The sequence below is a fragment of the Carassius gibelio genome, chromosome A10, assembly GCF_023724105.1.
Source record: "Carassius gibelio isolate Cgi1373 ecotype wild population from Czech Republic chromosome A10, carGib1.2-hapl.c, whole genome shotgun sequence".
Taxonomy (NCBI): Eukaryota; Metazoa; Chordata; class Actinopteri; order Cypriniformes; family Cyprinidae; genus Carassius; species Carassius gibelio.
In genome coordinates, this window is record NC_068380.1 from 16,703,964 (window position 1) to 16,717,069 (window position 13,106).

General features: G+C 37.3%; 1 protein-coding gene across 1 annotated transcript in view; it reads right to left on the reverse strand.

The window, feature by feature from the left end:
- The window catches only part of LOC128021389 (chondroitin sulfate N-acetylgalactosaminyltransferase 1), a 20,577-nt gene extending 11,481 nt beyond the window's left edge, over window positions 1-9,096 (reverse strand). Inside the window, exons 1-3 of the mRNA XM_052608519.1 lie at window positions 7,647-9,096; window positions 3,548-3,764; window positions 2,412-2,513 (exon numbers count right to left, since the gene is read on the reverse strand). Of these exons, the coding sequence (XP_052464479.1) occupies window positions 2,412-2,513; window positions 3,548-3,764; window positions 7,647-8,424 (1,097 nt within the window). The 5' untranslated portion in view covers window positions 8,425-9,096. The remainder of the gene's footprint in view (window positions 1-2,411; window positions 2,514-3,547; window positions 3,765-7,646) is intronic.
- Between the last annotated feature and the right edge of the window lie 4,010 nt (window positions 9,097-13,106).

A 13,106-nucleotide genomic window follows, 5' to 3' on the forward strand; every position in this document is an offset into this window, starting at 1 on the left:
TCAGGATCTCATCACGGTATCTCTGTGAGTTCAAAATGCCATCAATAAAATGCACCTGTGTTCGTTGTCCATAATATACACCTGCCCATACCATAACCCCACCTCCACCATGAGCCAATCGATCCAAAACGCTGACATCAGCAAACCGCTCACCCTCACGACGCCATACACACTGTCTGCTATCTGCCCTGTACAGTGAAGAGTTCACCTCTCCAAAGTGCCAGACGCCATTTGACGCGAATTTGAGCATTTGCCCACTCAATTCTGTTATGATGACAAACTGCAGTTATAACTACTAAAACTGAAAAAACTAAATGACTAAACCTTTAACTGAAATGTAAATAAAAACTGAAAATATAAAATTAAAAACTGATTCAAAATATGAATAAAAATAGTATATAGTACAATAGTAAATAGTATAGTATAATAATATATCAACGATACAAAAATTACACTGGTTTCTGTTTAGTTCCCGCCTGTCCTCATTTGGTTAATTTCCTGTTCTAACCAGCTGATCTTCATTCATTAGTTTCCACCTGTGTTATATTAATCATCTCCTTTATTAGCCCTCCGTTTCTGTTTCTTCTTTGTCTTGAATTGATGTTATATTAAAATTGTTGTGTGTTCATTAAAAGAGTCCTTTATCTCCACTCCTTCGTGTGCGTTACTGAAGCCACGACCGCCTGACACTGTTCACTGCCAGTGTGTATATGTATATATATATATATGTTGAAATAATTTTATTTTATGGTAATTATGGAATAATTGCAATAGAACTTAACTCGACCTAACCCTAAAGAAATAAAGATACAAGCATTCAGGACCATTGGAAAAATCACACAATTAGCTCTCGACATTCAGAAGAGATCTGAAATGAATATTCAGGAAATTGTGGAGAATCCACTTAGTGAAGTAGTACAGAACGAATTAAGCTCCCTTGACTTCTGGTCCACAGAGAAACCAAAGAAGTCCCACAGAACGAACAAGAGCTGTGCTGATTATTGGCCCTCCAATATAATCATTTCATTTCTGAAAGCTACAAGGCCATGATTGCATTCCCATTTCTCAAACAAATCCTCTCCAAAAGTGTCCCTCAGTGTGGGAACAACCTGCTCAGGCAAGACAGATCTGAAAACCACTGAATCCAGTCACAGCTGAATGTCTCTGCGTAAGGGAAAAGGCATTTTTTCTCCCTGTGAATCGAGAGATATGATATCCGCTGCAATGCAGGGAGGTTTCCAGCATGACCCTGGCTGGATTCCACACAATCTACTGCTCCACTGATTTCATCTGCCTCCGAGCCGCATCTGAAGTGACCTGTTATTTTCACACTGGCTGGAGGTCAGAGTCACTGCAGTCTAACAGTGCAGATTCACTGACCTCCAATCAGAAATCACCAGAGCGCAGCTCTATATCATTTCTATATATTTTTCTATTAAATTATTAATATATCTAAAATTTAATTGTAAACATTAATATAGTATAACATTAGTTATTTACTCCTTGTTTTATTATCATTATATATTATTTTATCTATATATTATTTATTAAAGAATTGCACTATTGTACTATTCTATACACACACATACACATACACACACACACACACACACACACACATATACATACATACATACACACATACAAACATTTGTATACTTTCTATATACATTTTTCTATAAAATACATTTTTCTATTACTAATTTATTATTATTAGTCTATCATTAGTTATCATTAGTTATTATATTTCATATTATTATATTTCATATTATTTTTATATAATATAATATAACATATTTACATTTAGTTTAATACAGAAGTTATTAACTTCTTGTTTATTAAATTCCTGAAATTACGGGACTGCTATTAAGTACTTATTCATTTAATATATTTATTTTACATCTCTTTATTTATATATTTATTACAATATATTATATATTACATATATTTAACATCACTCACAAATGTATGCATATATCTCATTTATGCATGTAACTCCTTAGAAATTCAAGTTGCCTCTGTGCATTTGATTATTACTCAGTATATCACCATCATCTTTTATTAATAAAACTCATTCAGCATCTTAATGTATTCATGAAGATATGCATCTTAAGTTTGCTTGATCTATAAATTAAAGGAATTATTAATGCTGGTTTAAACTGGTTTCTATCTATGTACGGAAGAGTTTCTGATAGCGTGTCCAGTTTGAAGACCCACAGTTTGGATAAAACCCATAATGCATTGGGAAAGAAATCACTGGAAGGAACTTAAGACACCCCTTTGGTTCCTTTTTGTTTAACTGTGAATTTCTCAGTCTTAACCTCAGCCTTCTGTTCCTTTGTGTGGGTACACACACTTCTGCGTGCACACACACACACACACACACACACAAACATATAAACGTGCCATACCTCGATGTGTTCTCCAAGGTTCCTTTGACCTCATTCATCTGGTCCTTTCCAAAGTAAACCACGGTAAGGTGCACCCGTCCGTCCTGCTTCACACACACCTCTCTGCAGACATGCACAGTGACAGAAACACACACACACACACACACACACACACAGAGCTTAGCACTCTCCAGCTGCAGTACCTCAAAAGAAACATTTGTGAACTATTTTTACTGTCTGTAAACTGAGAAAGAGAACAAACATGCAAAACGTGCAAAATGGATATATTTTATCTTTAGATATCCAACGCACGTTCTCATTAAAACCAATTCATTAACCTTAACATTTCTACTATGATGCCAAATCAAAATAGTTTGCATTACTGCAACAAAAACTGCAAAGCATTGTGGGGCATCATAAAACTACAGGGTAGCATCATTATGACCATTATAAATCCCAGAATAATGGTCTAGTGGTTGAAGAAAGACTGGCAGATATAGAGGAAAAAAACTTTTCACATGCATTTTTGGTTATTTATTTATTTGTTATTTTTGCTAGTACCAAAATCCTGATTTGTGTAATTTTGTTATTGTCTAGCTATATATAAACATTGAAATTAAATATACAAAATACACAATATACTACAGATTGATGCTTTACATTTTTTATAATGAGGTAAATCATGCAATAACAGGACTGCATGCAAAATGCAAACTCTATGCGAAAATGAACTAAATATAGCAAATAAAGATGACAATTGCTCCATGATTTTAATCGACACTGACTAAAGTATTGATGCCGAAAATTCAGCTTTGCCATCATAGGAATAAATTACATTTTGAAATATATTAGCATAGAACACAGTTATTTAAAAAATCACAATATTACTATTTTTACTGTATTTCTGATCAAATAAATAATATACTATAAAATACAATACTGATATTTTCATAACATATTCCATAACTTGGCACATAAACACAAATATGACATATCAACCGAGACCAATTTTATCATGACTGGGCCAGAAAAGCACATGAAAAACTCAGTCATAGAAGACAGAGAGTTTGAATTGTGGAAAAGGAAAACAAGTAAGCGTTCAGAGACCTATAAACAACAGATAATAACAGAGAGCGAGAGAATGACAGTGGAGTCACCTGAAGTTGTGCATGAACTGTCTGAATTTGTCGGCTCTCTGGGACAGAGGCAGCACGATGTTAATGGCCATGTTGGCCGACTCCACCAGCTCACTCTTCACTTTCATGAGGGGGCCGAAGGGGCGGAAGAGGAGCAGCCGGCGAAACTCCTGCTTCTGCTCCCCACGGAAGGTCAGCTCGTACAGCGTGCCCTTGTCCTTCTCAGTGCGCGCTAGGCCTGCCGTGATCAGAAGACATTGAGAACAGTGAAGAAAAGAAACAGTTTACCAAAACACCCACATGGACACGCACAAGCAAAGCAACATTTCTAAGAAACCTAAAGCTCAAGGACAAACAGTACAAAGATAACCACACAAACGTACAAAGACACACACACACATCAAGACTATGAAGGCAGGCATTCAAAAGCCTGTCACAAATATCTCGATGGAAAAACCAAGAGGAAAGTAACGTTTTATTGCTCTGTGGTTAATGAGACGTGGAGTTCTCAATTAGGCTGGCATACAATAAGAGTAAAGTGTGATCAAATGAACGTGAATATTACAGCTCAAAATGAAAAATAGTTTATATTCAAATCTCTGACTTTTGATTGTAAACTTTGTTGTGAGTTGAGGACAGTGTGAGACATAGTTGAAAGAGGGTCTCATTAACTAACAATTGTGTGGATTATTTCATATTTGCATCCACAGGAGAACTTCTCACAAAAATGTATAATCTAATTCACAGCACGTGTGTACTCAAATTAGCTGTTAACCTCGTTCTAATGTTAATGAATCTGGCGTTTTCTAAATGAGCGTCTGTGTGCTGGATGTTAGTCGTTTGCCCAAACCATCTCCATATAAGTGCTTTCCGGACAATCTTTTGTCACTCTCAGCAAACACATGATGTTCTCTAAAGTCACGCACATGCAGCAAAATCCCCAAGCTATTGCAAGTATGTGTGCTCAAACACTTTAAACACCTTTTAGACAAACCCAGATCACAGACTCTTTATCTAGTTGTACATAAGTGTATAGTTGTATACAGCGCAGCCTAACTTACTCTTTTACTGTATATGATATCATAAATATGTCTAAAATTTCATCTTAACATGATTATAAGGCCACCCAGAGTTTGTAATTTTGTGTATGTGTGGTTTCAGTAACTACATTTTATCAAAGACTTAGAACAAATTTTAGTACGAAAGTACTGGTGAATCGAGATTTGTTCATAAAAATGTTCATATTCAGATTTCACACACAAATTTGTGCATACAAATACTTAGTAAATGAGAACCACTCTGGTTAATTTAATATTTTCTTCATTTTTTCTTTCCTATTATACAATACGAAAATTCATCATTTATAACTATCATACAAAATCAAATGTTGGCATTAAAGCTGCGGAAGGGAACTTTTGATGCTCTAGCGGTTAATAAACAGAACTGCTTGCGTCTTGCGGAAGAACATCGTTGCCGGATCTACTTCTCTCTGTTTATGTCTATGAAGAATCACAAAGGTACTGGGTTACTCCGCCGCGGTACCCCCGAATACCTATATTATTATAGGTGCACCCTAGTGATTCAGGACAAGCTAAAAACACGTTTTGTAAAAAGGATTCATGGTGTACTCGTTTATTATATAAATTTTTCTACATTTTGAACACAAACAAAGTTACAGACCGCAGCTCTGATTGGTTGTTTCTCTTACCGCTTCCGGTAAGAAGCAACCAATCAGAGCTGCGGTCCGTAACTTTTTTTTGTGTTCAAAGTATACAAAATGAGAAATTAGATAATTTTAACCGTAAATGATCAAAGGGGAAAAAAATTAGTATACATAAACACAAGGCCATGTCACAGATAATAATGCTTAATTAATCCAGAGAAGCATAAAATGTGACCACAATTAAAATACAACGAATAGTGCAGCCCTAATCTTAGTTGTTTCTCTCAGACAGCAATGGATTGAATGAAGAACATATAGAACAGTCTCCTGCATCTCAGATTTCTCAAAATCTGCAATCAGAAAGTCAGATTTCAATTTGAACTCAACACATTTCTCATGTAATTCTTTGAAGATCATATGATCTAAGCATGATAAGGGATTTCTCAAAATATACTAAACGTATCTGGAAGTTGTTCAGTACTTTCATGCTTCTGAAAAAAAAAGAGAGATGTGTACTGTACAGCATCAAATGTGTATTGCTCAGGTCCCATATCAGTGTTTTGCTGGTGTTACAAAGGCGCAAAGATAATATCATACAGGAAAAACATTCTCACGCACGAAACACTGGCATTTGCTTAAGGTTCATGATGAGGATACAAAAGAAAAACATCCTTCACAGCTTCATACTCCATTAGCTTTGGTAGCACAGTGTGGAAACACTGCACCATGATCTACACTAGGAAATATGTGCATCTAATTTCTCAGACATTTATGAGAAAGTTGCTATGGTGTTCTATGCAGTTTTTACAATGTTTCTGTACAAGCTAGTCCAAATCCCTAACCCTGAGCAGAAACAGAAGTGATGCTTGCCTTCACTAACTAGCAAACTGCTATTATTCTCATGTCCAGTCCTTTCCATCCCACACATAAGATGCATTCATGGGGAAAGCAGGGCCATTAGGGAAGCCATCTGAATCAATACAAGCTACTAACGGCAAAGACATCAAAGCTTAACCCACAGGCTAGACTAGCTACGGTAAATTAGACGCAACAGTTCTGCGCACAACACAATCACGTGAGTTACTGAACACTGGCCACATTAGCTCAGGGTAAAATTGCACTTTTAGCATGAACTGTGATCCTTTTTTCCTCTCTAAATTGAATTGTGTCACCACAAAATTGGTCTGGTAAAGAAGCACTATATACAGTTAGCCAACAGAGATAACATGCACAGGATAATGAGAGAGATACATGTATCCCTTGAGGGACGGGTGCGAGAGTTATTTTGTGGGAAGAAAAGCTAGGCTTTCTGTAAACATTCCTGTTTGCTGAAGCACCGGTGTGCAATGGTCGAGCTTCCCGTGTTGTTTCAGGGCTGAATATTTGTAGTCTCATTCAGTGTTAGCAAGACGGCTGGGTAAACTGACATTGTGTCTGGACACCGACTCGTAAGTTATTACAGACATGGCCTTGGCTTTTTTTTAATTCTTCACAAGCTCTCCACTGTTGATGTGAAGTACAGTAGGCTGTTTTGGTTATACGGTTGAAAAAGAGCTCAAAGGAGGCTTGAATTGAGAAGAAATGGTCTTCTATTTAAAGATGCAACAAACAACAACTAACCCAGGACGATTAGTGTATCAGACAGTGAAAAATATGTATAATTTAGCACTCCTCCAAATTTATTCCTGCTCAAAAGGTCAGGATTTCTGTCCAAGGGTTTATGTTGTGTTTTGTAAGCTTTTTTTGCTAGTAAACACTAACTAGCTATCATTGCAGGCACCAGGTGTTGGGAAATTTTTACATGCAAATTTCACCATAGCTAATTTCTAACATTTCAGTTTCTGGTGCTGGTAACAGCTATTTATGACTAAACAAGGTGCATAGCAACAGGAATAATGTATTTCCTGTTATGCCTATAAGCACTGAGATGTGCCATTTCTCTCCTGAGGAAATAGATGAGACAACTCTGAACATGAAACAGCTGTGTACTGTCCGTTTTCTAGTCATCACAGGATATCCTGGCTTTAGAGTATTAACATACGGCTACAGGATGCTCTATTGTGGGTTCGGAGGATTGTATAACTCTTTCCACGCGCCTCACAAGATTATTTTAAGAGATTTTCTCTAAAATTGTCAGACAAACTACAAACTAAAGACTTGGGCTTTATTGATGGTCCAGAGAGGTGCAGAGGAGTTTTCCTGTGGTGCCATAGAGGGGAAGTTTGTCACTAATACATATAATTCATATTCATATTCAGTGTGTCATTAATTATTCATAAGCAGCAAATTAGGAGTTTACTGCAGCAAACGTCATAGTTAATAGTGAGTTAATAGTGAGAATAGGACCTTAAAATAACATGTGACTGTAGCTTCTGCATGGTATTACACTGGGTAGCACCATTATTTTGCAGAGTAGATGAAGAAAACACAAGCTAACTGCATTATTGTTAATCTTACCTTCTATAAAGTCTGATGGTGTGTAGACTTTGCTAGCTTTTGTTTGGTCTCCACCTTGATTTGGTGCATTGAGGGCGTGCAGTGCACTCTCCACCACCTCCCCCAGCTCATCCCTGCGGTCCTTCCTCACCGGCTTCTCCTCAGGGTGACGGGTCAACCCCATTTCCAGCTGGTAGACACGTTGTAAGGTGAAACTCTCAAAGGGCACTACAGCGTACTCGCTTGGCAGTCGAACGCCAGAGTGCACCTCCGCCCGGCTCAGCTGGCTGCGTAGGAACTCCTGCAGGTCGCTGCGACTGTGGTCGTCAGCCACGTCACCCACCGTCCCCTTCCCAGCTGTCTTCTCCACAGAGTCCTGCAGGCCTTTAAGTTGTTTGCTCCGTTCCTGGAGAGCCTCTTTAAGTTGAGCAATTTGTTTTTTCAAGCTGGTAATATGCTGCCGGTGCTGCTCTTCACGCTCTTGGAGAAGGGCTTGGAACCTTTCCCGTCCAGCAGGGCCTACAGGGGCACCTCCAACACCACCTGGCCTGCTTGGACCTCCTGGCATAGCCATCCCTCCAGCCCTGGGAAGGGGCTGCCCAGCCATGAGCTCATCAGCATGGGGGCTGCAGGTGATGGCATAAAGGAGGGAAAGACAACAGCATACCACCACTAACACAACACCCACACGTGAGAGCCAGGCCAGAAGACCCCTGCGCAGCATCACAGCTGACAACCTCAACAACAATTTAGGTAGGATGACGTAGTTCAATAAAGTTGGGGCATCTCTGCGTACCATCAAAAACAAGACATAAAGATCAGCCAAAGGCCGCCCATGCCAGAACCACTTGTTGAAGTCACTAGGGTATGTCTTTGATTAAAAGGAAGAAGAACTGTTTGTGTTTTGTCCGTCAACTAAAGTCTCATATTTCCCAGGTGTAGAACACAAAGCAAATTTTGTTTAAAACTTTACAGTTGAGTCCCATTTCACCCACTCTTTTAACTTCAGCCTGGCTCTTCATGCACATACTTTGTCATGGGTCAAGTTACGGACACTTCCTCTTCTTCAGAGTCCCATTAGTTCTCTGTCCAGACAAATGAACCATTGGACCAGTTCAGTAGCAACATGTGCTTATCTCCATCTGGTGAAAATTGCTCATTCTTCTCTGAGGTAGCATGACAGACCCTTGAGAGACTGTCTGGAATGGATCCTCCATTCTTCAGTGCTCCCAGTGACCCAAAAGACAAAACCATTCATTGAAGGTTTAGCCATTAGACGTCCATGGCTACGGTCCATAAAAAGTAGTCTGGAAGCTGGTCATTTGCCATCCGTTTCTTTTAACTTCATACAACGGTCCGGTGTTGGTGAAAAGCCCAGTATGTTGTTTCCCAAAGAGTTTCCAGGCCTTCGGTATGACTTCCTTAATCTATTCAGAGTCCTCTACATGTTTCATCATGTGTTGCTTCTGGTCTTCACCTAGAAAAAGGTAGAGAAAATGAGATTAAACTGATTATGTTCTGTAGGACCAGATCTAGAGGTGTATGAAGGTCTCCTATATGTTAATAAGTCAGACGTCAACGTACTTCAGTACTGATAGCTTGGTGTTATCATACCATTAAAAGACAAAATAGAGCTTTTACAAGATGATGACATGAGGGCATAGGGTTCAAGGCAGTCTATTCAGTTTGCAAACACACTGTGTTTCATTTAAAGTGACCTACAGGTCTTAATTCAGGACCTACGCAGCCAAGCAAAGCATTTTGGGATGGCTCCAGTGCAAGAGATGTGTGTTAAAAGCAGTCTAATGGCATGACAGCTCACACTGGGGATGAACAGCAGCACTGTAAGTTCAAGCAAACACACACGAGAGGCCGAGCATTCATTGGTGCACACACATGCAAACACACACATATGCACACAGTCACAAACACATGTGTATCTGTGAAGGAGGGAAAACACAGCAACACCGTGTTAGCAAGCTGGAAAGCTGCAGTGCTAAAAGATACTAGGTGGAAAAAAAGAGCATAAAGAGATTCTCTCAATAAGTGTGTGTGTGTGTGTGTGTGTGTGTGCTAACTCACCACACAATTAGTTCTTTATAGGTTAGTGGGAGGGTGGATTTAATGAAAGGATTAGTTATGTTAGTGGTGAATACTGGACTGTATCAAGGAGAGTTGGCGATGGACCAGTACTGAGGAGGGGGATGTCTATTTATCTGAGACTGGCACTCAAATATAGACTCATTCAATTATTAAAACACTCCATCCACCCATCTGCTGACTCACCTATTCATCCAATCACTTTTACATTCACTCACTCACTCACCCAATAATTCATCCATTCATTCACTTTCTCCTTCAATCATTCATTCACTTACTCACTGATTCTTGGATTCATTCATTCTTTCACTCACTCTTTCACCAATTTACTAAATTAGTTAGGAGATGTTTCTTTCCACCCTAAGTGCCCTGTGCAGTGGACTATATGTGTATTTCTTCATCTTAAGGGAGATTTCAATCTGATGGGTGCATACATGTTCAGTTCGAGGATGCTACGAACTTAATAAGGAATAAGGGAACATTGATACATCACTTTACAGGAAGCGAAGAGGGAAATTTACTCACAAGTAATTGTGCTGTTGCTTCCAGCACTACCAGAAGTCTGACTAAAATAAACCCAATGAAAAGGAGTGGAGACATTTTTATTGAGTTTAATTAGTCTCAGGTGTGGGTTGTACATGACTGTTTCTCTGTATTAATGCGAGAAATCCAACAGTTACAAGACAACTATGTAAAACTAATATAAAAAAAAACACATCCAGTTTTTTTTTCTGGGAGTCCAGTTCATTGTCAATTTACTTAAAGTTAGTGAAGTCCAAATGTCTTTCGTGTAGAATATCTCACGTATATAAATACAGTTATGGATTAATTGAACGTGAACAAATGAGTGAAAACTGAACGTGTCAGTATTACATTCATGCCTTCCGTTTTAAAGGGACAGCATTCCTTATTTCCTACATATCCTTGTCATTATAATGTTAACCAACAAAAGATGTTAAATAAATATTTTAAGTAAACCTACTGTATCTGAAAAATAAGTTTAATTTGTATCTCTTTCGTGTTTGTCTTGCCGTCTTGTTCTGCTTTTTTTATTATAAATTCTAAGGGATAGTTCACCCAAAAATAAAAATTGTCATTATTTATCCAAGTTTTTCCAAATTCAATACTTGATTCAAATTTATCATAAGCTTCATTGATTTGATCTAAAGAGAGAAGAATTAATGACTATTTTTGTTTGAAGACATAGAAAATAACTACCAAAATAAATGTTAACTGCAGCTCGACTAAAAGTAGTAATAACTAAAAGTTGACAAAAATGCAATTACTTTTCGTCAACTAATACTATATAAAACTCATATGACTAAAATGTGACTAAGACTATTAAGCATTTTAGTCTCAAGATAAAGACTACGACTAACTCAAAAATCTCTGTCAAAATTAACACTGATTCATTCATTCAATTACCGATTGATTCATTTTTTCACTCACTGACAGATTCATTAAATTACTGATTCATGCATGCTTTCACTCACTGACTGATTATTTCAATTACTGATTCATTCAATTACTGATTCATTCAATTACTGATTTATTCATTATTTCACTCACTGACTGATTCATTCAATTACTGATTCATTCAATTACTGATTCATTCATTATTTCACTCACTGACTTATTCATTCTATTATTGATTCATTCATTCTTTCACTCACTGACTTATTCAGTCAATTATTGATTGATTCATTCTTTCACTCATTGACTGATTCATTCAATTACTGATTCATTCATTCTTTCACTCACTGACTGATTCATTCAATTATTGATTAATTCATTCTTTCACTCATTGACTGATTCATTCAATTACTGATTCATTCATTCTTTCACTCATTGTCTGATTCATTCAATTATTGATTCATTCATTCTTTCACTCATTGACTGATTCATTCAATTACTGATTCATTCATTCTTTCACTCACTGACTGATTCATTCAATTACTGATTCATTCATTCTTTCACTCACTGACTGATTCATTCAATTGCTGATTCATTCAATTACTGAGATCATTCATTATTTCACTCACTAAAATATTAATTCAGGTACTGATTCATTCATTCTTTCACTCACTGGCTGATTCATTCAATTACTGATTCATTCATTATTTCACCCATTGACTGATTCATTCAATTATTGATTCATTCATTCTTTCACTCATTGACTGATTCATTCAATTACTGATTCATTCATTCTTCCACTCATTGACTGATTCATTCAATTATTGATTCATTCATTCTTTCACTCATTGACTGATTCATTCAATTATTGATTCATTAATTCTTTCACTCATTGACTGATTCATTCAATTATTGATTCTTTCACTCATTGACTGATTCATTTATTATTTCACTCACTGACTTATTCATTCAATTACTTAATTTATTCTTTCACTCACTTATCAACTCACTCCACCACTCAATCATCCATCCATCCAATTACAAATCCATTCATTTGTTCACTCGCTCACTAAATTATTCACACATTTACCTAGTACTTTCCTGACTTATTCACTCAATTACCCAGTCTCTCTTTCGATCACTCACTCGTTTACACCCCTATTCACTTTCATTTAATTATCCACTTACTTATCAATTAGTCACGTTCACTGATTCATTCATTCAAGCCCTTACACATAACTTTAAATTTGTATTAATTTCCTCTTCCAACCTATTAGATATTGTATATGACAGCAAGGAGCCATCTTTTACTGCATAACAAAAGTAGATGACACTCAGTGACTAAATCTTCTCTCAATGTGGTTATACAAAATGACTAATCTTTTCATTTCTTCTCGTCTCGTTTAAGAGCTCACACATGACTGAGAGAAAAGATGCCTCACACCGTGTTACGCTATTCCAGCTCACTCATAAAGCTGCCAGGACGAGCACAGCACGAGTCTGCCAGCTATTCATTCTCCCTGCTGTGACTACGCCATACAACACCAGAGCCAAGACCACGAACCAAACACACGGCTGAACAACACTGAGGAAAGTTACAACCTTAAACAAATGAGAAAGAGATACTTCAATTTTCTCTTCTGAAACAGAGTGTTGTTGTTTAGCTGTGATTAGCCTTCTTGTGAAGGGCTGTTCTTTAGAGGGTTATTCTGTGTTTACGCCAGTAAAATGTTATCATCACAGATGGAAAATCCAGCTGTGTTTTGGAACATGCTAACTGGTTTCTAACTGGTCTACGCTGGTCATTTGTTGACTTACCAGCCACCATGCTCTAAAAAACATTCTGAACTCCTTGAGCTACAGTAGTATGATAACTTGTTCCAAAACACATCAACCAGCTAAACATGGATTTCCTAGCAGAAACAGAGTTTAACAATATTACACAAACAATATTTTGCAAAAATGCTG